Source organism: Prionailurus viverrinus, chromosome D4 (genome assembly GCF_022837055.1).
Source record: "Prionailurus viverrinus isolate Anna chromosome D4, UM_Priviv_1.0, whole genome shotgun sequence".
Lineage (NCBI taxonomy): Eukaryota > Metazoa > Chordata > Mammalia > Carnivora > Felidae > Prionailurus > Prionailurus viverrinus.
In genome coordinates, this window is record NC_062573.1 from 47,102,736 (window position 1) to 47,130,123 (window position 27,388).

A 27,388-nucleotide genomic window follows, 5' to 3' on the forward strand; every position below is an offset into this window, starting at 1 on the left:
CACCCCGGTAGGGGCTCAAGACATGAAAACACAAAGCACAAAACAGGGCAGGAGCAAGTCAGAAATCCACGGGAACACTATACGCAGGATGACCAGCCACGCCCACATGCCCCTCCCCAACCCTGCAGAACCCATTGTGAACAGACATTCGCCTGCAAACAAAAAAACAAAAACAAAAAGAGAGAAAGAGACATTTATTCCATAAAACAAACTAAAGGCAAACAAGAATCGGATGACTTCTCTAAGGGAGAAACAGGCAGCTAGCTTATGAGTGTCGGTGCCACGAAATGAGGACCGGTATATTCGTCTGGGGGGGGTCACCCAGCCCAGCCAGCTCACAGCCCTTCTCTCAAAAGAAAGCAAACCAGTCACCAAGTCTTCCCTTTTTCTTCATTTTTAAATGTGAATGACCAAACAAATCCTACCATAAACTTGAGGAAAACCTTGGTTCCAGTTACTAGGGCTACATAACAAACTATTCCACAATGTAGTGGTGTAAAACTACCATTTATTACAAGGTTCATGGATTCTGTGGACTCGGTAATAAGACAGGGCACAGCATGGGTTGCAGGTCTCTGCTCCTGGATGACTGGAGCCTCAGCTGAAGGCTAGGGAAATCATCTGAAGTCTCATTCACATGTGTCTGGGAGTGGATGGGCACCGGCTTGTTGCATGAGACCTTAGCTGAGGCCATTAGCTGAAAACAGCCATACAAAGTTCCCCACGTGGCCTGGGCCTCCGGAGAATGATGGCTGGGTTCCAACAAAAAACACTGACAGAGAGAGTCAAGAGAAGCTGAGAGCCAACAGGAGAGAATGAACAGACAGAAGCCATGTTGCCTTTTATGACCTAGTGCTAGGAGTCATGCAGTATCACTTCTCCCTTATGTTGTTCATAAGGGCAGTCACAAAGGCCCACCCAATTTCAAAGAGAGGGAAACAGACTCTACCTCTTCATATTGGACTGGCAAGATTCTGGAAGCATTTGAGGAGCCAGAAATATCACTGTGGCCATTTCTGTAAAACATAGTGTTTGACAGCCCCCAACATGAAAGAAAGGGAGCAATAGAAACAAACAGGAAAGGGGAGCCTGGGTGGCTCAGTCCATTAAGGGTCAAACTCTTGGTTTTAGCTTAGGTCATGATCTTCTGGTTAGTGCATTCAGGCCCCACGTTGGGCTCTGAGCTGACAGTGCAGAACTTGCTTGGCATTCTCTCTCTCCCTCTCTTTCTCTGCCCCTTCCCCACTTGCTCTCTCCCTCTCTCTCTCTCTCCCTCAAAATAAATAAGCTTAAAAAAAGTGGGGGCTCAGTCAGTTAAGTGCTCAGGTCACGATCTCAAGGTTTGTGAGTTCAAGCACCAAGTTGGGCTCTGCGCTGACAGCTCAGAGCCTGGAGCCTGCTTCGGATTCGGTGTCTCCCTCTCTCTCTGCCCTTCTCCTACTTGCTCTCTCTCTCACTCAAAAATAAAGAAAAAATAAACATTAAAATTTTTTTCAAAAGAAAAGAAACAAAAAAATTCATGAAGACTTCAGAAGAAAGAGAATTTAAATAATTGTTTGTCTATTAAACACAATAAAAAACTACGACTTAAGATAGAAAAACTATGTTTTTAAAAGGGATGTTATGAAAAGAGAACTAGAGAATTAAAAGCAGTTCTTAGAAATCAAAACTGAGGACCAGAGGCACCTGGGTGGCTCAGTTAGTTAAGTGTCCAACTCTCAATTTCAGCTTAGGTCATGCTCTCTCGGTTCATGGGATGGAGCCCCACCTGGGGCTTCATGCTGAGTGTGGAGCCTGCTTGAGATTTTCTCTCTCCCTCCCTCTCTCTCTCCCCCTCCCCCCGCTCCACTCTCTCTCTTTCCCAAAATAAATAAACATTTTTTTAAATGAGGACCAGTATAAAATATTTAAACAGAAAAATGAAATTTACAGACTTTACCAGAACCTAAAACAAAAAGAACATGTAAGAGAAAATGTAGGAGTGCCTGGGTAGCTCAGTCGGTTAAGACTCTTGATTTTGGCTCAGGTTATGATCTCACGGTTTGTGGGATCGAGCCCCGGTTCAGGCTCCACACTGAATGTGGATCCTGCTTGGGATTCTCTCTCTCCCTCTCTCTCTCTGCCCCTCCCCCACTCACAAATGTACACTCTCTAAAAATTAAAAAAAAAAATTTAAGGGAAAAGGGCAAAAATGTAAGAACCATAAAGGATCAAGCCAGGATATTCACCTGCTGACAGACTAATACTAATAGGTGTTCCAGAAAAAGAAAGATAAGAAAAAAAAGGAAAAAAAAACAAAAAAACAAAAAAAACAGGAGAAAATGAGGTTGAATTTTGAAACATCTATCGAGTATTATTCCCCCAGGTAAGAATGTCAATCCTCCCGTGGCTTACATATACTTCATTTTGGTACTCTCTTGCCACCAATACTGACCTGCACTTGAAGTAATGTGGATTACAAACACGTATTTGAAGACAACTTTTGAAAGCTAAAAAGCTTCAGATAAAGACACTTCTAAAATTACTCCAGCTTCCAGTTCTAGATATTTTAACCAATTTTCTTTAAAAAAAAAAAATCCATCAGAGAAAATAAAATGCCCCAACTCTGAAAGAAAATGCTGTATTGGAAATAGGATGAGCTATGAAGTTGCAGAAATCCTGAGTTTAAATTCTGACTCCAAAACCTACAAACATGTGACTCCGGGCAAATGTATTAATAACTCTGATCCCTAATTCATTGTGTATCTATATTTATGTATTATCATATGTATCTTCCCAGGTAATTGTGAGGATTACAGAAAGTATATATACAGTTTCTGGTCCACAGTGGTTATACTGTTGGCATGATTCGGGGTCCTCGTGAGATTCCATTGGCGTGATAGCCATATTCCCACTCTACCTACATCATCGAAGGAACGTTCTCTGAACTAAGCTAGGATGACTGATCTACCCATTGCCTGGTCTCACATACTCCTTGTCTGTGTTTTCAGGAATCAATTATGTGCTTCATATTTTTAAGGCAGGAGTCTGTAGCAATCTGAATTCTGTAAACAGAAGCAAATCGATAGGTTCTAGTTCTAATTGTATGAACTGGAAAAGTACTGTTATGTGAGATTTAGCCATAGATGGTGGAAGAAGAAAAGCTGGGGTGATCTCTTCATGTTCTGCTTGCATACCACAAGAGGGGAGATGGGAGAGTTAGACAAAGCAGGAGAAAAGTAAACTCCTTCTGTCTCCTTAATTATTATTACTTCCCTAAACATAAATGGATTACTGCCATCCAAGTCTGAGAACCAAAAGGAAAGGAAATATTTTAACAGCAGACTGGCCTGAAGTCTCCAGCCACGTTGATAGTGACTATCTCATAATAATACCCTGAACCATGTTGGAATTCAGGCAATGATTTGACCCCTAAAGCCTGTCCAAGCAAATTATAAGGGACCATTCTAATCAAAGTACAATGATGAGTCTAGAGATAAGGCAACAGCAAAGGATTAATAAGAGAGATACCAAATTCTACACAAATATTTATTTCTAAGAGTTTACAGTAGAAAAATCAGGCAGTTTCCTGCATGAACTTTGCCATGTTCAGCTATTTTAATAAAGATTTTTATTCATACCAAAAAAAGAAAATCCCGTGAAATTCACAATTTTAATCTAGATCTTAGTGAAAGCACAGACTTTTTCAATCCAGACCATGTAAATCAAACCACTTGCTACCACCTGGGGGCAGCATACCACTAACTGTCATAAGTCACTGAAGGGCAAGGAGCCAATAGAAGATGGATATGCAAATGACAAAGACCACGCCCAAAACATGTCATAAGATAGGTTTCTAACAGTGTACATTTCAATATACATTCATACATTCAGATATATATGTACAGTGTGTATATTTGCATATAAAATTAATATATAAGTAGACATATATAATTATGTTATATATAAATGTATTATATATTGTATATAAACATATAATTGAAATATATGCAATTTATTTATATAGGGTATATAATTGAATAGTATGTGTATGGATATGGATATAACCAGGTGTGCATATATGAATGTGTATCTGTATATATACATATGAAGATGATTAAAAACCAAAAAGTCAATGTCATTTTTTAATAAAATGGAAATTTTAATAAAATGTAAATTTTAATAAAATGGAAATAGTACAATTCCTTTTTTTGAAGTTCAAAAAAAAATATTCTGACTAATTCAGAATATGATTAAGTGGCTTGATAGGAGAAAATCAGATTCATTGCTACTGAATTTTCTTTAAGCAGGCAGTATATGATAGGCAATAGGAATATTCATATCTTCAAGTCTAGAAGCAATAATATCTTCTAAAACTGACCTATGAATGACTTTGTCAAAAGGCAAATAATTTTTTATTCTGTCATGAAAATATTCTTGTAACACACCAAAAAAATATATGGTACTTACCACTTTTCCTTTAAAAAGGTGTGAAACATTTTATTTTTTTAAATATAAAAATATGAAAATTCCCTACTGTGATAAATTAATATTAAAATTTTTCAACAAGAACACTCTTTAAAGCTATTAAGCATCTTTAAGAAAATCCTGTTAAGCAATATTAACAAAGACCTTTGGCTTTTATATAAAGCAGCTTCATTATGTATATTGTCAAGTTTTTTTCTGGTATTTTTGTTTCTTCATTTGCCCCATGTAAGCAATAATACTTATCTCTTAAAATATCATAACTGTTAAATAAAATATTATGGAGTGTCTTACCAATGTGTCTAACTAAAGTATATACTCAGAAATGTTTGTTCTGCTTCTCTAAAACTACACTACAAGCAAATTAAATTTACATAAAATTATTTGAACAAAAAACACCTATATGGGGGGAAATTCAGTGTTCATCTTATGCTCAGTGCAAAACAAAAGAATACACCTTTCCTTATCTGTCACACTGGCAAATGTTCTTGGCTTTATTTGTTGTTATTGGTGTTTTAATAGTAATACCTAATGATACCCAATGCTGATGAGAATGGGGTCAAACAGGTGCTCTTATATATTTGGATCTAAAAAAATATAATAGCCTTAAACACACACACACACACACACACACACACACACACACCCCAACCTAAAGTGTCTGTATTTTTATGAGGCCCCTGGGTGGCTCAGTTGGTTAAGCCCAGGTCATGGCTCAGGTCATTGGCTCAGGTCATTATCTCACAGTTCATGAGCCCGAGCTCTGCGTCAGGCTCTGTGCTGACAGCACAGAGCCTGGGGCCTGCTTTGGATTCTGTGTCTCCCCCTCTCTGCCCCTCCCTCATTCACAGTCTGTCTGTCTCTCTCTCTCTCTCTCTCTTTCTCAAAAATAAACACTTAAAAAAAATAAAGTATCTGTATCTTTGACCCAATAAATCTTGCTTCTTGAACTCGATCCTAAGAATATAATTGACTATGTAGTCAAAGACTTAATTATAAGGTCCTCATCTTCATTTTAATAGTGAAAAAAATAGACACAGTCTGAATATCCAACAAGAAAAGAGTTAAATACATGTTAGCACATTCCTAAGATGGAATACTATATGGGTTATGACAATAAAGTTCATAAATAATTTTAACATTGACATTTATTGTCAATTCCATTCACCCAGGTGTTGATGCATCTCTTTCATATGTCACATCTACTCCACTGGAAAGTCTCCACATTTTACCATCAAAATGCAAACATATCCAGAATCTCATCATGCTTTACTCCTCCCACCCTCTTCCAGGTCACCATTATCTCTGCTCTAGATTACATTATTAGCCTCTAACTGGTGTCTCTGTTTCCACTTTTGCATACCTACAGTCCACATTCTAATCGTTGCCAGAATGGTGTGAATGTAAATGTAAAAATAACGCCAATCTGCCTAAAAAACAGGATGCAAAACTACATATAGCATGCTTCCAGTCTTATCTGCCAAAATATTAATAATTGTTATATATGTGTGATAATAGGTTTTCATACACATTTGGGGGGGGGGGGGTTCTGTGTTTTTAAAGTTTTTCCTTAATCATGTTTAATCAGAAAAACAAATTATGTAACATTTGTAAAAAAATTTATACAGGGGATCCTGGGTGGCTCAATCAGTTGGTTAAGCATCTGACTTCGGCTCAGGTCACAATCTCACATTTCATGGGTTTCAGCCCCGCATTGGGCTTTGTGCTGACAGCTCAGAGCCTGGAGCCTGCTTCAGATTCTGGGTCTCTCAATCTCTCTCTCTCTCTCTCTCTCTCTCTCTCTCTCTCTCTCTTTCTACCCTTCCCCTGCTTGTGCTCTCCCTCTCTCTCTCTCTCTCTCTCAAAAATAAATAAATAAACATTAAAAAAATTATACAAACTTGAATTGTAGGATTCAAAATATTTTTCAATAATATTTAAAATATGACCTAACCAAAGGTTAGTACTCAATTAAGAAACACAGTAACTCTAATCTCAAATTGTCACTTCTTGATGACAAATTTAAACATGGAGAAGATATTTTAAAATTATATATGAGAACATACACTTTGAACAATGTAAATTATGTCATATGTCTAAGCAGTAATTTTATTTTATTTTATTTTATATATTTATGTTGTCCAGACTAACAAAAACAGGAATAACAACTTTTTATGAATCTTCTAGATTCTAGCTTGAATCTTCTCTGCTAAATTAATATTTTTAAAAAATGTCCTGAGAGCTGTTATTTTCTTAATTCTGTCTTCTCTGACCTTGAAATATAATTGACTACCCTATAGGTCTCAATGGGATAAGTCATTAGGAAGATAAAAAAATATATGGGATTAAAGTAAAAAATGATAAGACTTTTAAATTAAGTAATGGCGTTAATAATCCTACTTTATGAAAATAGGTTATGTGATAGATATTAATTATTATTATAATCAGGATTTATCAACTGAAAAATGTTTAAATTTTTTAAAGTAAATGAATTTGGGGGCTCTTCTGTTTAAAAGTTTACTAGAGAAAATATAGCATTTATTAAAAATTATGTAAATAAATGACTTCACTGCAATATTCACATTCTATACCCCCAGAGTATGTCAAATAATTTTATTAATAATATAAAAGTCAGAATTTTTTAATGAAAAGGTAAATATTTATAAAATGTGACCCTTTGCCACAATTACTACAATTCCAAAATATCTTTGCAAATTATTTCACTTGAACTTTAAAAAATGTACTCTTCTTTCCTCTTGCTTCTTCTTTCCCATCCATAATCTAAGTGTAATTAAGTTTGAGAATGGAAAATAATAAAGCACAGAGTTAATTTTCTATTAAAACTGATACCTAAGCAAAAAAAAAAAAAAAAAACCAAAGCAGTGGCAAGAAGGTAAAGAATGATCCAGACAGCTGGAAGAGGCATTAAGTCTTTGAGACCCTGTGAGGCTGCTACCACGTGGTGGGATAAAAGAACACAGCAGAAGTTGGTAGGTGACATAAAAGTTGAGGGAAAAGGGCACATGAATAAGAGCTGGATCCAAGTTACACAAAGGAACTATTTGGGGAACTTGCTGTGAATAAATCCTTATTTTTTTCCTAAGCCTTTCTCTCTCATCCAATGTCTAGAATATTTCATGGACAGAATTACAAAATTGCGACAATTCAGAGAATTTAAGATTTTATAATAGTTTCAGATGCTCTCATCCATTGTGATATCAAAAATCTCACCAAGCATTAGGATAAAGGTATTCTTGGGGCACCAGGGTGGTTCAGTCGGTTGAGCGTCCGACTTTGGCTCAGGTCATGATCTCATGGTTGGTGAGTTCGAGTCCCTTGTCGGGCTCTGTGCTGACAGCTCCGAGTCTGGAGCCTGTTTCGGAGTCTGTGTGTCCCTCTCTCTCTGTTCCTCCCGTCCCTGCGGGGGGAGGTCTCTCTCTCTCTCTCTCTCTCTCTCTCTCTCTCTCACACACACACACAAATAAACAATAAAAAGTTTTTTAAAAAAGATAAAGGTATTCTTTTTTAACTAAGTTCACTACATTCTCCACAAAGGTAAGTCCCGTACTTTCCACACAGTAATAGCTCAAATATGTGTATTAATTAGATGAGCAGAATTGTTTTTTAAGTTTATTTATTTTGAGAGAGACAGAATGTGTGCATGCGCATACTCAAGCTGGGGAGGGGCAGAAGGAGAGGAAGAGAGAGAATCCCAAGCAAGCTCTGCACTGTCGGTACAGAGCCCGAATTGGGTCTCGATCCCATAAACCACAAGATCATGACCTGAGCCAAAATCAAGAGCCAAACGCTTAACTGACTGAGCCACCCAGGTGCCCCCAGAATTTATTTTTTAAGAAAGATAAATCAGGAGGTAATTTTTTAACTTTACAGAAAGATTATTAACTTTATTAAATAATCTTATAAATATATAAATATTTTTAAATTTTCTATAAATAATAAGCACATCTAGTATGTTTCAGATATAAGTGAAAGTCATCAGAATTTAATAGATACCTAACTTTTCTCAAAACAAAATGAGGAACTATAACTATACCTTTATTCTAATCCTAATGATTCAGTCATTCTTTTTTTTAATTATTTTTCATGTTTATTTATCTTTGAGAGAGAGAGAGAGAGAGAGAGAGACAGAGTGTGAGCAGGGCAGACGCAGAGAGGAAGACACAGAATCTGAAGCAGGTTCCAGGCTCTGAGCTGTCAGCACAGAGCCCGATGCAAGGCTCGAACCCATGAACCGTCAGATCATAATCTGAGCTGAAGGTGGACACTTACCCGACTGAGCCACCCAGGTGCCCCTAATGATTCAGCCATTCTTAATGTCAAATTTACTAGAGACAGAGTAAAATTTAAAAATCTCTTTTCATATAAGCAATGTCATTTCAGGAAAACTATTCAGTTTCCCCTTATTATAATCTATAATATATTTTTTAAATGCCACAGACCTGATGCCCATCAGCAGATGAACAACTAAATAAACAATGATATTTACAGTATGGAATTCTGTGAATTCTATAGATTTCTTTGGAGTTGATTAAAATGATAGATCAGAGCACCTGGGCGGCTCAGTTGGTTAAGTGTCTGACTCTTGATCTCAGACCAGGTCTTGATCTCAGGGTCATGAGTTCAAGCCCTGGGTTGGGCTCCACACTAGGCATAAAGCCGAAAGAAAGGAAGGAAGGAAGGAGGCAAGAGAGGAAGGAAGGAAGGAAGGAAGGAAGGAAGGAAGGAAGGAAGGAAGAGAAAGAAAGAAAGAAAGAAAGAAAGAAAGAAAGAAAGAGAAAGAAAGGAAAGAGAATAAAAAGAAAAGAAAACAAAAGAAAAGAAAAGAAAAGAAAAGAAAAGAAAAGAAAAGAAAAGAAAATGATAGATCATCTAAGGTTTATTGTTTAAGGCTCAGAGTACAAGCCTACTTTAGTCTGGACTTGTGGTTTCTTAGGCAATACAACCGCCTCAAAAAGTTGGCAGGTTGTTAATCTGTTTGCTTTCAGTCAGTGCCAGGTACCAATAAATACTCCAAGATTTTTTTCTTGGAAGTACCCTCACTACTGGTTTCCTTATTCCCATATATCCAAGCATGCATGCAGGCAGTGAACTTAATGGTGGTTACCTCGAGGCCATGTAGAATAAGAGAATTATACCCTTAATCTGTTCTAAACCAGTGCCTCATACTTTAGATGTTGGTTACAGCAGCAAACCAGTTTAAGATACAAATTTCTGTATGAGCTCCTGCAAGTATTTGACCTACAAGTTGAGTCCCTCATTATGGTAACTGTTTATTTTACGGGGCGCCTGGGTGGCTCAGTCAGTTGAGCATCTAACTTTTGATTTTGGCTTAGGTCATGATCCCAGGGTTGTGGGATCTTAAGATCCTCTCTCCCCCTCTCTCTCTCTGCCCCTCTCCTGCCTGTGTGCTCGCTCTCGCTCTCTCTCTCTCTCTCTCTCTTAAATAAATAAATTAATTAATAAATAAAATTTTATTTTAATCATTCTTTCATGTATGTAATTAAAAATAAAACTATGTAAGGCAGGATCCAAGATAAAATGGTTAGAATCAATGTTACTAAATTTAAATCTAAACTTACATGAAGTCAAGAAAAAAATAAGATACATTGGCTATGTAGCTTTCATTATCTAACAACTATACCATATAAAGAAATGTTTCCTGGGGCGTCTAGGTGGCTCAATCGGTTATGCATCCTACTCTTGATTTTGGCTTAGGTCATGATCTCACAGTTCGTGAGTTTGAGCCCCACACATCAGGCTGTGAACTGTCATCACAGAGCCTGCTTGGGATTCTCTCTCTCCCTCTCTCTCTGCCCCTCCCCCACTTGTGCGTGCACTCTTTCTTTCCTCTCTCTCTCTGTCTGTCTCTCTCTCTCTCTCTGAAATAAATGAACATTAAATTTTTTTTAGAAAAAGAAAGGTTTCCTAACAAAACTGCTTTAGAGTTTCAGTAGCACTAAAGATGTTATAGACCAGGTCAACAACATAAAATATCTAAAGAACAGAGTGGGGACATAGAGAAAAGATAGTAACAAATCTTTAACTTATTCCACTTTCTTCCATACTACACTTTCCATGTCCATTTGTCTATAATTCCCAATGACAGAGAGGTATGCTAAAACTAAATCATTCCTGCCTTCAAAGCATGTTGCGTTCACTGCCTTGAGTTCCTAGAGAATTTTATAACTATTAAACTAGTTCCATTAATCCAAGATCAGCCACAGAAAGAATGTCTTTCCTAAGCCCACAGATTTTAAGATTTCCTCTTTGTCTTTGTTATTCTATAGTTTCATTACTGTGTTTCTAGATGCTTATTCATATTTTTTTCATTTTGCTCATAGTTCAGTGAGTTCCTTTAATTTGCGAAGTTATTCTTAGGTCACAGGCCATACAAACCCAGGCTGTGGGCCATAGTTTGCCAATCCCTGATATAGTTCAACATGCTAACAGAATGAGAGAAAAATCATATAACTATCTCAATAGATACTTAAAAATGTATTTGATAATATCCAAAATTCATTCATGATTTTTTATTTATGCATAATCTAGGAAGAAACCCCCTTTAACCCGATATGGATTTATCAACTAAAACCTATAGCAAACTTTCTCCTTAATGGAGAAAAGTAAGAAAGATCTTCAAAATTGGGAGCATGGTAAGGATGCTTGCTGCCTCCATTTCTACTCAACACTGTATCCTAGCCAGTGCAGTAAGGAGAGGAAAAAAATTAAAAGATTAAGGTTTGGAAAAGAAAAACAAAACCATCACTATAGAACAAATAATGTAACGGTCTATGTAGAAAACCCTACAAAGTACAGACAGAGTATTATTCAAATTGACAAGAGAGTTTAGCAATGTGGCTGAATATAAGATTAACATATTGGGGCACCTTGGTGGCTTAATGAGTTAAGCATCCCATTTCAGCTCAGGTCATGATCTCATGGTTCGTGAGTTTGAGCCCCACATCAGGCTCTGTGCTGGAGCCTGCTTCGGATTCTGTGTCTCCATCTCTCTTTCTGCCCCTCTCCCACTTGTGCTCTGTCTCTCTCTCTCTCTGTCTCTCTCTCTGTCTCTCTCTCTCTCTCAATGAATAAATGTTAAAAAAAATTTTTTTTTAAGATTAAAATATTTATTTATGTGCCCATTTCTTCATCAACTTTAGTTTGGGTGAAGGGGGTGGAGTGCAGGGTGGGGGTGTGGAGCGGGCTCCTAAAGAAACTAAATTAGACAAACTTTTTTCCAGAGAAAATTTTACATTAGCTTTTGCCCAGACATTACTGACCTGAGATTATCCCATTCAGGTTATCAGGCAATTCTTCAGTGTGGGAACCACAAGTTCAAGGCCTGATCTACTGGTGGAGCCCAGAGCTTTGTCTCCTACTTCCAGCATTGACTTTGGCATTTGCCTACAGCATAAGCCCAGCATCTGTTCACAGTGCTAACTCTGATTCCACTCATTGGGGTTTGTTGGTGTTGTTATAGTTTTGTCCTTGGAGATTCCTTTTCTCTTTAATGCACTACTGTAATACAATAGGTATCTTGCTGTAAATATAGTTGTCTCATAAAGGAAGGCCTTTCTGAGCATCACATCCAAAGTATGGTTTATGAAAACTATTACATATAGAAAATGATTAAAAACAAAACCCCAATGTGTTAACTGGTTGTTTTCAGATAATAAGTTATAAGTAACTTGTTTTCTCTTTTGTATTTTCCATATTTTCTATTCATGATCTTATTCTGTTTTTATAAAGAAGCAACACATTTTATTTTTTTAAAGGGACACGTAAAAAACTACTTACGTACTACTGAAAAATACAAAAGAATATTTATCAAGCATATACTTGCTGTTCAACTAGTATCTTAATTAATTCCCATAAAAATTCTGTAACTTAAGTATCATTATCCCTCATTTTGCAGAAGATGAACCTGAGGCTGAGAAAGGTTAAGTTATTTGCCCAAGTGACAGAACTGGGATTTGAATTCAGAAATACTTGTTCCAAGGCCAGTGCTTTTTCTGCTGAACTATGCCATCTCCCACAAGAGAGCATTTTCACATTACCACCTGCTAGTTCTAATTAAGAGATAGTAATTAAACAATTCTCCACTCCTGACAACAATATTTAAGCTACTGGCATTTTAAAGAAATGAATATGAACAGCTTTTTCTCTGCTGGAAGATACTACACCTAAATACAAACCACGAGTTATTACAGAAAGAAAAGACTCCATAGGACACTGTTATACACTTTGTCAAAGCCTAGTTAATTTCATTATCTATTAACGGGACACGAGGCATTAAAATGTTGACTAACATATTTCAAAAAATGTTCAACTTGACTAGTAATCAAGGAAATAGAAATTAGAGTAAAAATGCCATATTGATCAAATGACAAAAAATTCTTCAACAGTAATAGCCTGGTTGGGTAAAAAGTGAAATCACAGGATATCTGGGTGGCTCAGTCAGTTAAGTGTCAGACTCTTGATCTCCAATCAAGTCGTGATCTCACGGTTCGTGAGATCAAGCCCCGTATCGGGCTCCACACTGATAGCAGACCCTGTTTGGGATTCTTTCCCCTTCTCTCTGCCCCTCCCCTGCTCCCTCTCTCTCTCTCAAAATAAATAACTAAACTTAAAAGAAAGTGAAATCACCATATATTTTACGAGAGAAGTGAACTGGTAAAAATTTGCTGTAGGCCAATTTATAACATTTATACTTTAAATTTCATGTAATTTCATGTAATTCCTCATCTAGGATTTTATAATAAGGAAATAATTACAGATATGTGTATAAATATTTAGCCACAGGATTGCTCATCTTAGAATTACTTATAATAGAGGTAAATAAGGAAAGAAGGAAAGAAAGAAAGAAAGAAAGAAAGAAAGAAAGAAAGAGGCAAGGAAGGAAGAGAGAGGGAGGGAAGAAGAGAGGGAGAGAAACTGTATTAAGAAACTAGGTTAAAATATTCTGCATATTCAAAGAATTTTATCAGCCATTGAAGATGTTGATACTGCTATATACCTTAGCATGGAAAGAAATTCTTGACATGATGTTTTCAGAAACTAAATTAGAATTTACATATAATAGTATGATTGCATTTTATTAACATAGATTTGGTTATATTTCCATATTCACAAAATGTAAGATCTGAAATAATATACAACAAAATTTTGACAGTAGATATATCTGATGATATGATTTGGGAATCTTAATTTTTATTTTTCTTCATCGATATTTTCTTATTTTTACACAATGAATATTTATTAATTGTGTTTACAAAAGGGAAAAAAACATTGATATAACAGAGTCATATCAACTAGTAAGAATGCATACAACTATTATTAATATATAAAGTAATATGTTATAAAACAGCATATAAGTATGTTTTCATTTAGGTAAGAAAAACTATATATATTAGGTTGAACCATATAAAATTGCTGGCATTTTTCTGCTTTTGACTTATAAAAACAGTAACGTGAAATGCTTTGACTTAATATATGTATCAGGAAAAATATACTCCAAAATATTAATAGTATCCTGGGACGATTTTTCCTTGAGGTCATCTGTATTTTCTTCTGTTAAATTTCAATATTTTCTAATTTTTTCTAGAACACTAAATCCCAGCTCAGAAGACCCCAAGCAAGTCAACTGAACACTCTGTTTCATCAAAAAAACAATGAGACTAAACTAACAACACAAAAAACAAAGGCACCTACGTGGCTCAGTCCCTTAAGTGTCTTGATTTCGGCTCAGGTCATGATCTCACGGTCATGCAATGGAGACTCACATCAGGCTCTGCACTTACAGTGCAGGGCCCACTTGGGATTCTCTGTCTCCCTCTCTCTCTGCCCCTCCCCTGCTCACTCTCTCTTTTTCAAAACTAAATAAACATTTAAAAAAGAAGAAACAAAAAGAGAAACAACAGGTGTTGGCAGAGGATTCAGAGAAACCCTCTTACACTATTGGTGGGAATGCAAACTGCTGTGACCATTCTGAAGATCAGTATGGAGGTTCCTCAAAAACAAAAATAGAACTACCTACCCTAGGATCCATCAATTACACTACTAGGCATTTACCCAAAAGATACAAAAATACAGACTCAAAGGGGTACATGCACCCCTGTGTTTACAGCAGCATTACCAACAACAGCCAAATGATGGAGAGATTCCAAATGTCCACAAAGTGATGAATGGATAAAGAAGAGGTGAGATATATATAGAGATAGATAGATAGATAGATAGATACACACACACACACACACACACACACACACACACATATACACACACACACACACACACACACACACACACACACACACACATGCTGGAATATTACTCAGCCATCAAAAAGAATGTAATCTTGCCATTTGCAATGACATGGATGGAGCTAGAGAGTATTATGATAAGCAAAATAAGTCAGTCCAAGAAAGACAAATACCATGTAATTTCACGTACATGTGGAATTTAAGAAACAAAACAAACGAGCTAAGGGAAGAAAAGAGAGAGAGAGAGGGGCAAACCAAGAAACAGACTCTTAACTATGGAGAACACACTGTACACCTGAAACTAATATTACACTGTATATTAACCAACTGGCATTTAAATAATAACTTCAAAACTGGGAATAATAATAGTGCCTATTTCATGGGGGTAATTTAAGAATGAAACAAAATAATTCATGTGGAGATAGCAGCACAGGGTCTGGCATACATGTGCTGTCAATCCATAGTAAATGTAATGAAACAGTTAGGAAGGCAGATGTGAAATCTGACTCCCGAGGTCTAGCACTTACCAGTGGTTATGTGCATAACCTCTCTGTATCTTGGTTTTCTCATTTACAAAATGGGAATTATCCCATAGAGTTAGTATGAGGATTATATAAGATAATAGCTTATAAGATATTTTGCATAGTGCCTGGCAAATAGGAAGCTCTCACTAAATTTTGACTATCTTATTAGTAGTATAGTATTAAGCTATTAGAATAAATATATACTATTTGCATCATAAATTATATATCAACTCTGAGTTGCTTACTGCATTAGATAGGATACTCAATATAGAAGCTGTATTATATAATTTTTGTTTGCCTGAAAATAGTTATTTCATTCTGGTGTGTAACTTCACTAGTGAAAACTCCACAAATGTAATCAGAAACAAGAATTCTATTACACTTCACAGCCAACATCTCCTAAAGATACCATAGTCCTAAATCCGCTAATAAAATTTTCTAAATGACAACTATTTTATTGTAACTTCTCTTTTCCCTTCTAGGTATCTTTGCCACAAATATATGACAGGAAGACCAACTCTTCCCAAACAAACCTTCCTCCTCCCCAGACATGCACTTAGATAAGAATCAGACAGAGCCAGATGCAAAACTCTTCAAAATCCAGAAGATACATAGAGTCTCAATGGCCAGGGGGTATAAAGCAAGTAAAGGAAAAGAAGTGAAGAGAAGAAACAAAGGAAGATAAATGAAAAAAAAATTAGAAAATTACTCCTGGAAAAAAATCCCTACTTTGTTTTCACCTAGCAAGTAGTTTTCAACTGCTTTTACATTTTCAATACACATGAATGCATGCTTAGAATTGAGGTTTCAGAACCAAGTTCATTCCATCCTTACAAACTTTTACAGGATAAGATTTCTCCCTCTTCAGGAGATAGAAATGATTCCCTCAGAGATCCACACCTAGAGGAAATAAACCAAGGTCTTCCTACCTTAACAGCTTCTCCTAGAGTTTGGTTCTTGTCAGCTTCCTCACTGGAATGCAATTCAAGTCTGTAATTCAACTCCTGTAGTTGCTGAGCCTGTTCATTCAATAGCATCTGTGCCTGTTGTTCCCGAAGTAACGCGTTGTTCAGTTCTTCACATGCACTTTCAAACTTCTCATGGGTGATCAATTTCTGGAAAAAGGTTACAAAATCATTTGTAAGCTAACTGCACTGTTGCATCACTTTTCAGAACTATATTTGCTAACATAGAGTATAACACACACATTTCAAAAATGTCCGATACATGACAAAAGTACAATTTGTTTTTAATTTCATAAGTCGAGATAAAAAAAAACACATCACTCTTGTTTTAAAAGCAGAGCAGCTATACCCCCAAGTGTTGTCATTTTTAGTCAAATAAAATCTTAAAAAACTTATTTCAAGTTCAAATAAATCCATAATGCTCAGTTTACATTTCATACACAAGCACTTTTTATAAAGAACATGATTGTAAGAATTAAGGCCTTTAACAAGTTCCTATGCTTATTATTTTGATGTTTATTTATTTTCAAGAGAGAGGGAGACAGAATGCAAGTGGGGGAGGGACAGAGAGAGAGGGAGACACAGAATCCTAAGCAGGCTCCAGGCTCTGAGCTGTCAGCACAGAACTCGACGCAAGGCTCAAACTCACGAACCACAAGAATCATGACCCAAGCTGAAGTTAGACAATCAAACAAATAAGCCACCCAGGCACCCCACAATTTCCAATGCTTTGAAGTGATTACCCAAAAGTCTGTGTTGGTGTATGTTACTTTCAGATCTCCCTGGTCAAAAATCCCCTTCTTCAAGAATCCTTACCAGACCAGACCTCCCCAACTCCTATGACTACTCACACTTCCTTACTATATTCCTTTGTCTTCTTTATAGTCATTACCATTATCTAAATCCACTACCTATATTCACTATTTTTATTGCCTGTCCACACCCTGCCATCAACCACTTATTTAAGGACATGAGCTCTGCTGGGTAGGGACCCCATTCAGCATGCTCACGTAACACACAGAAGAGCGCCTGGCACTCAGTAGGCACTCAGTAAATATTTGTTGAATGAAAGAATATTCAGACATAAACATCTACAAATAAAACTGTGCACCAGAGTATATAACACCTTTTTTACAATATCATGACTGCTTTATAGAGCAGAGCACTACATCTATCTAGACAGTTCTAGCCAGCGGCCATCCCTTAAGGGGTGGGGAATCCAGGGCAGGACACACATGTATTATCTCCTGTTCAAAACAATTAAGCAAATGAAACTTAACACATCAAACAACAAGAGACATCTTGATCTTGAAGTACAAAGAACAGGAAATGTTTCACAAAAGGTAGGTAACCTGTGAAATATATATGGAAAACTAAAAGGAACCTAACCATGCTGTATATATCAGTATCTATCTATCTATCTATCTATCTATCTATCTATCTACACCTATATAGATATAGATCTGTAGATAGATATAGATAGATATAGATATATAGATATTTGAGACTGATAACTGTCCCATTGTTGAACAGGTTTTGAGGTGAATATAATTAACCACAAGTAGAAAGCAAATTGATTTTAAAAAAATTTTTTTTTAAATTTAGGGTGGGGGAAGAGGAAGAGCAGAAAAAAAATTCTATTGATTCTTGGCATCTGGAATATATAAATTATTGCAGTTGAATGTGGACTTTATCTCTGAGTTTTCTGACACATGAGACAAATGTGCTTAGTTATAGTTTCCTCATGGGCCAAGCATGCATCTCATGCAGAGAAAAAAATTTTTGCTAGAACCAAGTTTGAGGATAAGTTTATTACATGGATCTTCCTATATCATAATATAGTCTTAACTCAGTTTTACTTTGGCACCAGGTACCTTGCGTGCTACTTTCCAGAAGCAACTGTCTCTTACTATTATTTGCCTTTTCAAAGGTATATATAATGCATTCCTCAACACTGATTAAATTCTAAAGTATAGCACAAACAACAGCAACATTATAGCATAAAAATAGATGCCAAATGACTTAAGTTGACACAAGATAATAGGAACGATCACAAGCACAAAAGAACGTTGCATCATTTCCTGAGATCCATCCAGTAAAGGCGTATCTAATGTATCACTGATACTTTTATAGGGTTTAGATTTGGACGAACATCTATCTTTGGCTCCCTCCTAACTGCTGCCTCACTCTCCACATTGCGCCATTACAACTAAACCCTCCACTTCCTTGAGGTCTAACTCTCATCAACTCTAACAGCCTCTTCTGGGCACTCCTGTTCATCTCAACATCTTAACATCCCTCTGGTCACTGATGCCACAGCATTCTCCTGGGTCTTATGAACAGATATTTTTGTATTTCTTCTACCTTTTATTTGTTATGTTGTTCTAAAGTACCACTCCTCGTGGTGACCATCTGTTACTTGGCCCCTATAAATCAAGATCCCCATGATTTCGCAGGACTTCTTTCCACCCCTCCAAAATTTCTCCTTCACCTTAAAACTTAGCTAATTTTAGCCTCTCTCTCTTGTCCATCTATCCCTCCCAGAGACTGGCTCAGTTCTGTTCTGTCTTCAGAAACCAAACAGAATGAAACAAGTATAGCAATGAAGAATAAGAGATGGTGTATAAAAGCAGTTGTGAGGAACTTATAAAGAAAAAAAAATCATGGGAGTTTGCTGTTGAAGAACAAAGGTCAGTAGATTGGTCAGTGAACATGGTGCTCAGAAGCAGAGAACTGAATAGCTTCAGCAGGCAGGACATTTTCCTTTATGTTACAATTTCAGACCAACTCTAAGGAAGCTATTTTATTCTCCTCCTGAAAATATTTGGCCTGAAATCAATGAAAGATGATGATTGCAATCACACTCGTCATTTTTTAGAGGAAAATAGCAGCATTTTCCCATCTATTCTGTTTTTAATGAAACAAGCCTTTTACTCACACAGCTAGATATAAACATTAACCACTGGAGCGAAGTAGTCAAGAGTGTGAGTTTTGCAGCCAGACGACTTAGGTTCAAATGCTGTCATTTCCACTTACTAACTATGTGACTTTGGGCAAGTTACTTAGCTTCTCTGTGTCCCATATCCCTTGTTTGTAAAATAAAGATAATAATTGGAACTGTTACTGATATAAGAGGACTAAATGAATCAACTCCTTGAAGTGCTTAGGGTCAGTGCCTTATACATGGTCAATAGTGTCATTAAATGTTAGAAATCATCAGTTTATAATGTTACACCGTACAACTGTATGTCCAAATATAAAGGTACTCGGGGCATCTGGGAGGCTCAGTCGGTTAAGCGTCCGACTTCAGCTCAGGTCATGATCTCATGGTTCCATGAGTTCAAACCCAGTGTTGGGCTCTGTGCTGACAGCTCAGAGCCTGGAACCTGCTTTGGATTCTGTGTGCCCCTCTCTCTCTACCCCTTCCCTGCTCATGCTCTGTCTCTGTCTGTCTCTCAAAAATGAATAAATGTTTTAAAAAATTAACAAATATAAAGGTACATATCTCATTCATTCAATTATTACTTCAGTTAATGCTATTTTTATTTCTGCACTTTAGTGAAAGTAATTCACACTAAACATTTCCTGGAGCATGTTAGCTTTTGCTGCAAGCCACTTATTCAACCAAAGTTCTTATAAGAGGATTCTGTCACCTTCCAGCAACTTTTCTTCAAACTCTAACCTTCTGCTGGATTCTAGAAATTGAGTCTGACTACTTCCAAACTAATCAAAGATAAGATGGTAACTTGTTTTACTACTACTTAGCTAAGGACTAGAAAATCATATTGTATACAATACCTACAATTCCTCACGCATATTCCAGAAAGCAACATATATAATCTTCCAATTTTCAGGAAAGTCACTATTATCTAAATCTAAAAAAAAGTTGACTTATTCTAAATCTCAAATCGTATCAATAGCTGTTTCTTTCCATTTTGGCAGACCACCTCTACATCCTAGATTTAGTTAGTACACACAATTAAAAGCAAATCAAAAGGAGGCAGATACACCCTCCAAAGGAACTGGCTTTTAAAAGTATAAACAGCTGTCGGGATACCTGGGTGGCTCAGCTGGTTAAGTGCCCAATTGATCTCGGCTCAGGTCATAACTCAGGATTCATGAGATGGAGCCCCACATCAGGCTCTGCATCGACAGCGTGGAGCCTGCTTGAGATTCTCTCTCTTTCTCTCTCTCTCTCTGTCCATCCCCTGCTTGCTCTCTCTCTCAAAATAAATAAATAGCTCTTTATGCTTAAGTATAATGGAAAAAAATTGGAAAAAATGAAGCATCTATTAATAAGAGAATACTCAAGGGGCGCCTGGGTGGCTCAGTCAGTTAAGCGTCCGACTTCGGCTCAGGTCATGATCTCGCAGTTCATGAGTTCGAGCCCCGCGTCGGGCTCTGTGCTGACAGCTCAGGGCCTGGAGCCTGCTTCTGATTCTGTGTCTCCCTCTCTTTCTGCCCCTCCCCCGCTCATGCTCTGTCTCTCTCTCTCTCAAAAATAAGTAAACATTAAAAGTAAATAAAAATAGGGGTGCCTGGGTGGCGCAGTCGGTTAAGCGTCCGACTTCAGCCAGGTCACGATCTCGCGGCCCGTGAGTTCGAGCCCCGTGTCGGGCTCTGGGCCGATGGCTCAGAGCCTGGAGCCTGTTTCCGATTCTGTGTCTCCCTCTCTCTCTGCCCCTCCCCCGTTCATGCTCTGTCTCTCTCTGTCCCAAAAATAAATAAACGTTGAAAAAAAAATTAAAAAAAAAAAAGTAAATAAAAATAAGAGAATAGTCAAATTTTGATACATCAATATGATAGAATTAGGAAAATCTAAAATCTAATCATTTATAATTATACATTATAAATTATATAATTATAAATTAGATTATAATTATAATTATGTTATGATCTATTCATTTCATCTAAAGTAAAATTAATAAGTGACACAGGAAATGCTTATAATAAGTGAATATTAATTAATATCTGTATACATGTTTTTTGCAAATTGTACACGCAAAATCATTCTAAACTACAACTGTGCATAAAAGCTTGCATCTTCACACAAAAAACACACCAAAATATGTGGGGAACAAAACTCATCCACAATTCAGTAGTAATTGGTTATGGGCAGTGCGATTTCAGTGATTTGAACTTTCTTCTTTAAACTTTTTTGTATTTTTATTTATAGCTATCGTGTATTACTTTTATAATAGAAAAAATGTGGAGGCAGCTCTAAAATTTTACCTTCTCTGAACAAAAAACTAAGAAAGTGAGGGAAAAATGAGTGTCTTTATTTTTTTTATTTTTATTTTTTTACATTTATTCATTTTTGAGAGACAGAGACAGAGCACAAGCAGGGGGAGGGGCAGAGAGAGAGGGAGACACAGAATCTGAAGCAGGCTCCAGGCTCCGAGCTGTCAGCACAGAGCCCGAAGTGAGGCTCGAACTCACAAACTGCAAGATCATGACCTGAGCCGAAGTCAGACGCTTAACCGACTGAGCCACCCAGGCACCCCCAAAATCAATGTCTTTAGACATTCACTCATAAAAGAAGTATTACTTATCTTCAATAAGAAGGGTAATGCACGATTACTTGACCTTATTTATAGGAACTTTGTGCCCTTTGAAAGCACAGCTATTTGAAATAATAATTAACATTAGCAGTTTACATTATCATAGGATTAGTAACTAAACTGCTATCTGCCCCTCTGTTTCCACAAATGTTAAAACTGCACATTCCAAATTAGCCTTTTTAAAAAATTTTTTTAACGTTTATTCATTTGTGAGAGACAGAAAGACAAAGTGGGAGCAGGGAAGGGGGAGACACAGAATCTGAAGCAGGCGTCAGGCTCTGAGCTGTCAGCACAGAGCCTGACACGGGGCTCGAACTCATGAACTGTGAGATCATGACCTGAGCCGAAGTCGGACACTTAACCAACTGAACCACCCAGGTGCCCCTCCAAATTAGCCATTTAAACTGAAGTTGAACTTGCAAAGATTCCCCAAAGAAGAGGGTACTAAAAGTAGCTTGCTGCTAGATTTGGGAATCAAATTTTGTATTCATATTTATATTAGTTGTCATCAATTGAATACAATTTTGTTTTTTGTTTTTTTTTTTTAATGTTTATTTATTTTTGAGACAGAGAGAGACAGAGCATGAACGGGGGAGGGCCAGAGAGAGAGGGAGACACAGAATCTGAAGCAGGCTCCAGGCTCTGAGCTGCCAGCACAGAGCCCGATGCGGGGCTCGAACTCACGGACCGCGAGATCATGACCTGAGCCGAAGTCGGACGCTTAACCGACTGAGCCACCCAGGCGCCCCTACAATTTTGAAGTTACAGGGTAATGTCTTAACTCTATATTCCTATATCCACATTAAAAACAGCAGTGTGACAAACGAACCTGGGCAGCAGAGTATGTGTGTATCTCCATGTTACTGTGCTTCATATATTTACACATTTTGATCTTGATTTAATGTTATTTGGTACCTAGCCTTCCTTTGCTCAGCTATCTTCTGCTTTCTTAAATAATGTATGAGTTTGGTGGAAGTTAGATTGAACATTTCTTTGGAAAAGCAATTTGATTTCAAAAGAAATAATCCAATGTACTCAAAATATTTAATATAAAAAGAAAAAGAGAGAACATCCCACCTCCTGTTCCAAACACCAGACTCTTCAATTGGGAGAAGCATTTTATTATCTTTTAGTACACATTTGGGGGTTTGTTTGCTAAAGCAGTTAATCTCTCCTAACTATAACTTACTCTTTTCTACACTTTCAGCCACCGTATACATTTTAACAGGCTGTGAGTTCTGCTGACACAGAATCAGTATTCCCTTAAGCATCAGGTATTAACTCCTGTTTTTTGAGGTATAATTGAGATATAAGCCTGTGTAAGGTGTGCAACCTGTGTAACTTGATACACTTATATGTTACAGTATGATGACCAATATTGCACTAGCTAACAACTCTATCATATGACATGATTATCCCTTCTTTTTGTGGTGAGAATATTTAAGATCTAGTCACCCAGCAACTTTGTATAGAATGCAGTACTGTTGGAAATTTTATAAGGGAAGTCTTCTGAATTATCTGAGAAAACAAACAACAAAAAGCTAAAAGAAATCTGTAGATCTACAGATCATATGTGTGTGCATACGTATCAGCGAAGAGCGCGCTAGAGCCACGGTATTTTAAATCACACATACTTACCGACTGCTTAAATTCATTTAATTGCATTTGGAGACCCTGGGCTTTGTCGAGCTCCTTTTTCATTTCATTCACGTTTCGTTTGAATTCTGTGACCTCCAAACGCAGTGAACGGCGCTCCACTTCTGCCGCGTGCAGTCTTTGTGTAAATCCAAATATCTGCTTCTGTAATGATGCTGTGCTTTTCTGTTGTTAATCAAGAGCAATTTTACAAGCAGTAACTACAGGTTGACTAATAAATCAGGGGCAATGGCCCTTTTACCAACTTAAATGTATCTTAGATTATACAGAAAACAATACTAGCTGTAACGGAAACTTAGAGGTGAAGGCTTTATTTTTTATGTGACCAATAATTTGGTTTATATGAAATGAACAACGAAAGAAAATAAATAATCTAGAGGGCTAGAAAATGGAACTGACATCTGTTTATGTCTCATAGAATTCTGTTGCAGTCCACTTACAGAAAACAGTAAATCCACAACTCATGCCAGAACTTTTGTATTTTGATATTTAAGACACTTTGACATTTAAGTGCTATTAGTATTACATTAAAAGACTACATGAAGTCTGGGGCGCCTTGGTGGCTCAGTCGGCTAAGCATCTGACTCCTGATCTCGGCTCAGGTCATGATCTCATGGTTTGTGGGATCAAGCCCCGTGTTAGGCTCTGTGCTGACAGCACAGATTCTCTCTCTCCTCTCTCTCTGCCCTTCCTGCTGCTCATGCATGCTCTCTCTCTCTCTGTCTCTCTCTCTCTCTCTCTCAAATAAACATTAAAAAAAAAGATTACATGAAATCCAAAGGAAATCTAGATACATTGATGCACAACTAATTTAAACTACAAGTAAGTGTGATTCAGAATTAAATTTACAAGTACTAAAGTCACTATGTAATGAAATTGCATACATACCAAAATGGGCACATGACCATGTAGACCATACTTCAGGGCCAGTGTATTTACTTTATGAAGTCCACGAGCCAGCCTCTGAACCAGAGAATCTTTTTCTACATATGTAATACTCTTGCTACTATGCAAAGGTATGCTCTCCATTGCCAGACTAATTTTATCCATGAGTTTTGCAAAAGAATTCTTGGCTGCACCTACGAGTAAATGTCCACAAATTCTGGAATTTGGATCTTCGGGAAAAAAAAAAAAGACACGATGAAAATGTGAACTGTCTCTTGCGCATTTTACAACTCTGCCAATCACCACACAATTAAAATATTTCCTCAGTTATACAATCCCTATTCACCTGTAGTAATTCATTCAAAAAGTCCCCTCCCACATTAATTTTCACTACGAAAAAAGGAATGCAGAAAATAGATTACCTATTAAACAATACAGCTAAAGAAAATCTGCATTCATTTACATTATATCATTTACACTAAACCACTATGACACTAAAAATTCATCATCACTCTTTTCTTTGTTTTAAAACCTAACATAAATTCATTTTCTATTTACAACTACTGACACTTGTTACCTTAATGTCAAACTATTTATATGCTCGGACAAGAAAATATAATTTGCCTTATTCCAAGGCAATTAAAATTTTACAACGACAATTACTTATTTCCCCACAGGATTTCGGTAATCATCCCTCTCACATAATGGACTTAAGGTCCCAGCATATCCAACATGGCCTGCTTACTGCTAGATTCATCAGGTCTGTAATTAATAATTGCGTTTAATGTTGATAAATAAAATTGTCAGTGCACTGTCTACTAATTGGTATTCCAGATAATGGTTAATAGGTTTATTTATGCCTTAATAAAAGTCATGTAATTTAGTTTTCCCTCTGCTAGGCAGGTCTTAATCTGTCGTTACTTGTTTTATGATACTATCCACGTAAAATGACAAGCATGGAGAGATTATTTAAATTCAGTAGTATGCCTTTCTACATTTCCAGAGTCTCTGCTGTTGGAATTAACTTAAATATACACAAAAAGTATATCTGGCCAGTTTTATCCAATAGAAAAAAATGCTTTATAATTCTAAGAGTACATATGGTTCAACAATGAATAGCAACATTGGCTGAGAAGGTAATCAAATCAGTGGTTTTCTAAGTCAGAAAGAACAATATCACAGAGGCCCTGTGTTCAAAAATGTGAGGCTTGTTTTATTCCTTTATTCCTCAGTAGACAAAAGGAAAGATAAACTTTTAAATTATACAGCAGTCAGATTTTGGAAACCACGTTGCCTAGAAGTTATACGTAAAATAAAAATTGTAAATTGGATAAAAGTATAATATCCTCCTTGTAGAATTTATTTTTATCAGTTATCGATGCACGGACTTCTAAGAACATAAGGTGATATAAGTTTAATTCTGTATACCCCTCATAAACATCCTGAGAATCCCACTGACAAAGGCATATGAAGTGTCATTAAAATACACAGTTCCTTTGTTATCAATCAGTTGTTTAAATAAGTCATGAATAAAAAAGAATTCAGTAGCTTCATATAACAATTAACATATAATACAGCACACATATTTAAAAGAATTGCTAAACTATTATTTAATAGGTCGCTGTTGAATGAATAAAATTTATTTTACCTATAACATTCAATATAAAACATCATTCCAGTGCCTAATATATGTATTCCCTGTTTCTCAACTGGCTTTGCAGGGACTTCAGTCTGTCTTTTGTTATCTCGGTAAACTCTGTATTTGCACTGTGCCAGTCTAGAATATATGGATATTTTGTATGTTTGTTGGATTAATTATATTTTTTACTTTCATAGCAATTGCGACAATGCAGAATGCAAGAATGCATTCAATAATACCAAGAAAAATTAATTAACTTTAATGATATGCCAAAAGTTATTCTTTTTAAAGAAACAAGATAAAAGTTCATCATTTTGGGAAATTTTCAGGTATATCAAAGTAATAAAATTTTCACAAAGAGCCTTTAAAAGCAAAAACTAACTACAATTAAATTTTAATGAACAGCGGTTTTTTACTATATCATAGAAATGTGTTTGTGTAGATACTAACCACTCTGAGAGGTAAACTTAAGTGACAATATAATTCTCCAAGGCATTCTTCTGAATTTTTAAGAAGTGGGAAAGAGGCATACACTCTAGTTCCTCACTTCTCTCAAGGAATTACAGAAAGAACACTCACTAAATAATTTATACTTTGATGAGTAAGAAGTGTGTTTTTATAACATACTTCACATTATACAGTATACAGTACAATTAATTCAACACTAAATAAATGAAGAAACAAAAAAATCCTCTAGTGACATAGTTGTAGTTATTCATATAATGATACAGAAATAAGAGACAAAAATAAGGTCACTAAAGTTTCTCATGTCTAAACTTGTCTAAACTGTTTAAATGTTTGTTACATTTAACAAATTCTTGTTTATGTAAAATACATTTATTAATCACTTCCCCTCTCCTTTATAGCATGTGTCTTTTGAGAAAGAAGAAGACTCTATTGGACTTTTTACAATAGCAAAGGCAATATTTACACTTAAAATCTTTAAAACAAATTCATAAATGGGGCGCCTGGGTGGCTCAGTCAGTTGAGCATCTGACTGCCTCTCAGGTCATGATCCCGTGGGTTCAGGCCCCGCGTCGGGCTCTGCGCTGACAGCTCAGAGCCTGGAGCCTGCTTCGGATTCTGGGTCTCCCTCTCTCTGCCCCTCCCCCACTCACACCCTGTCTCCCTGTGTCTCAAAAATGAATAAACATTAAAAAAAATTAAAACAAATTCATAAAGAATTGTGCCTTTTTTTAAGTTTATTTATTTATTTATTTTGAGAGAGAGAGAGAGAGAGAGAGAGACTGAGCACATGAGCAAGGGAGGGGCAGAGACAGAGGGTGAGAGAGAGAATTCCAAGCAGACTCCTCACTGCCAGCACAGAGCTTGAAGTGGGGCTCAAACTCACAAAACGTGAGATCATAACCTGAGCCAAAGCCAAGAGCTTAACTTAACTGGCTGAGCCACC

General features: G+C 36.6%; 1 protein-coding gene across 11 annotated transcripts in view; it reads right to left on the reverse strand.

The window, feature by feature from the left end:
- CCDC171 (coiled-coil domain containing 171) overlaps positions 1 to 27,388 on the reverse strand; it is a 351,008-nt gene that overhangs the window by 161,093 nt on the left and 162,527 nt on the right. For all 11 annotated transcript variants that reach the window (XM_047831056.1, XM_047831053.1, XM_047831052.1 and 8 more), the window contains 3 exons: positions 24,342 to 24,568; positions 23,436 to 23,618; positions 16,201 to 16,386 (listed from right to left, as the gene is read on the reverse strand). In XM_047831056.1, coding sequence (XP_047687012.1) covers positions 16,201 to 16,386; positions 23,436 to 23,618; positions 24,342 to 24,568 — 596 coding nt within the window. The remainder of the gene's footprint in view (positions 1 to 16,200; positions 16,387 to 23,435; positions 23,619 to 24,341; positions 24,569 to 27,388) is intronic.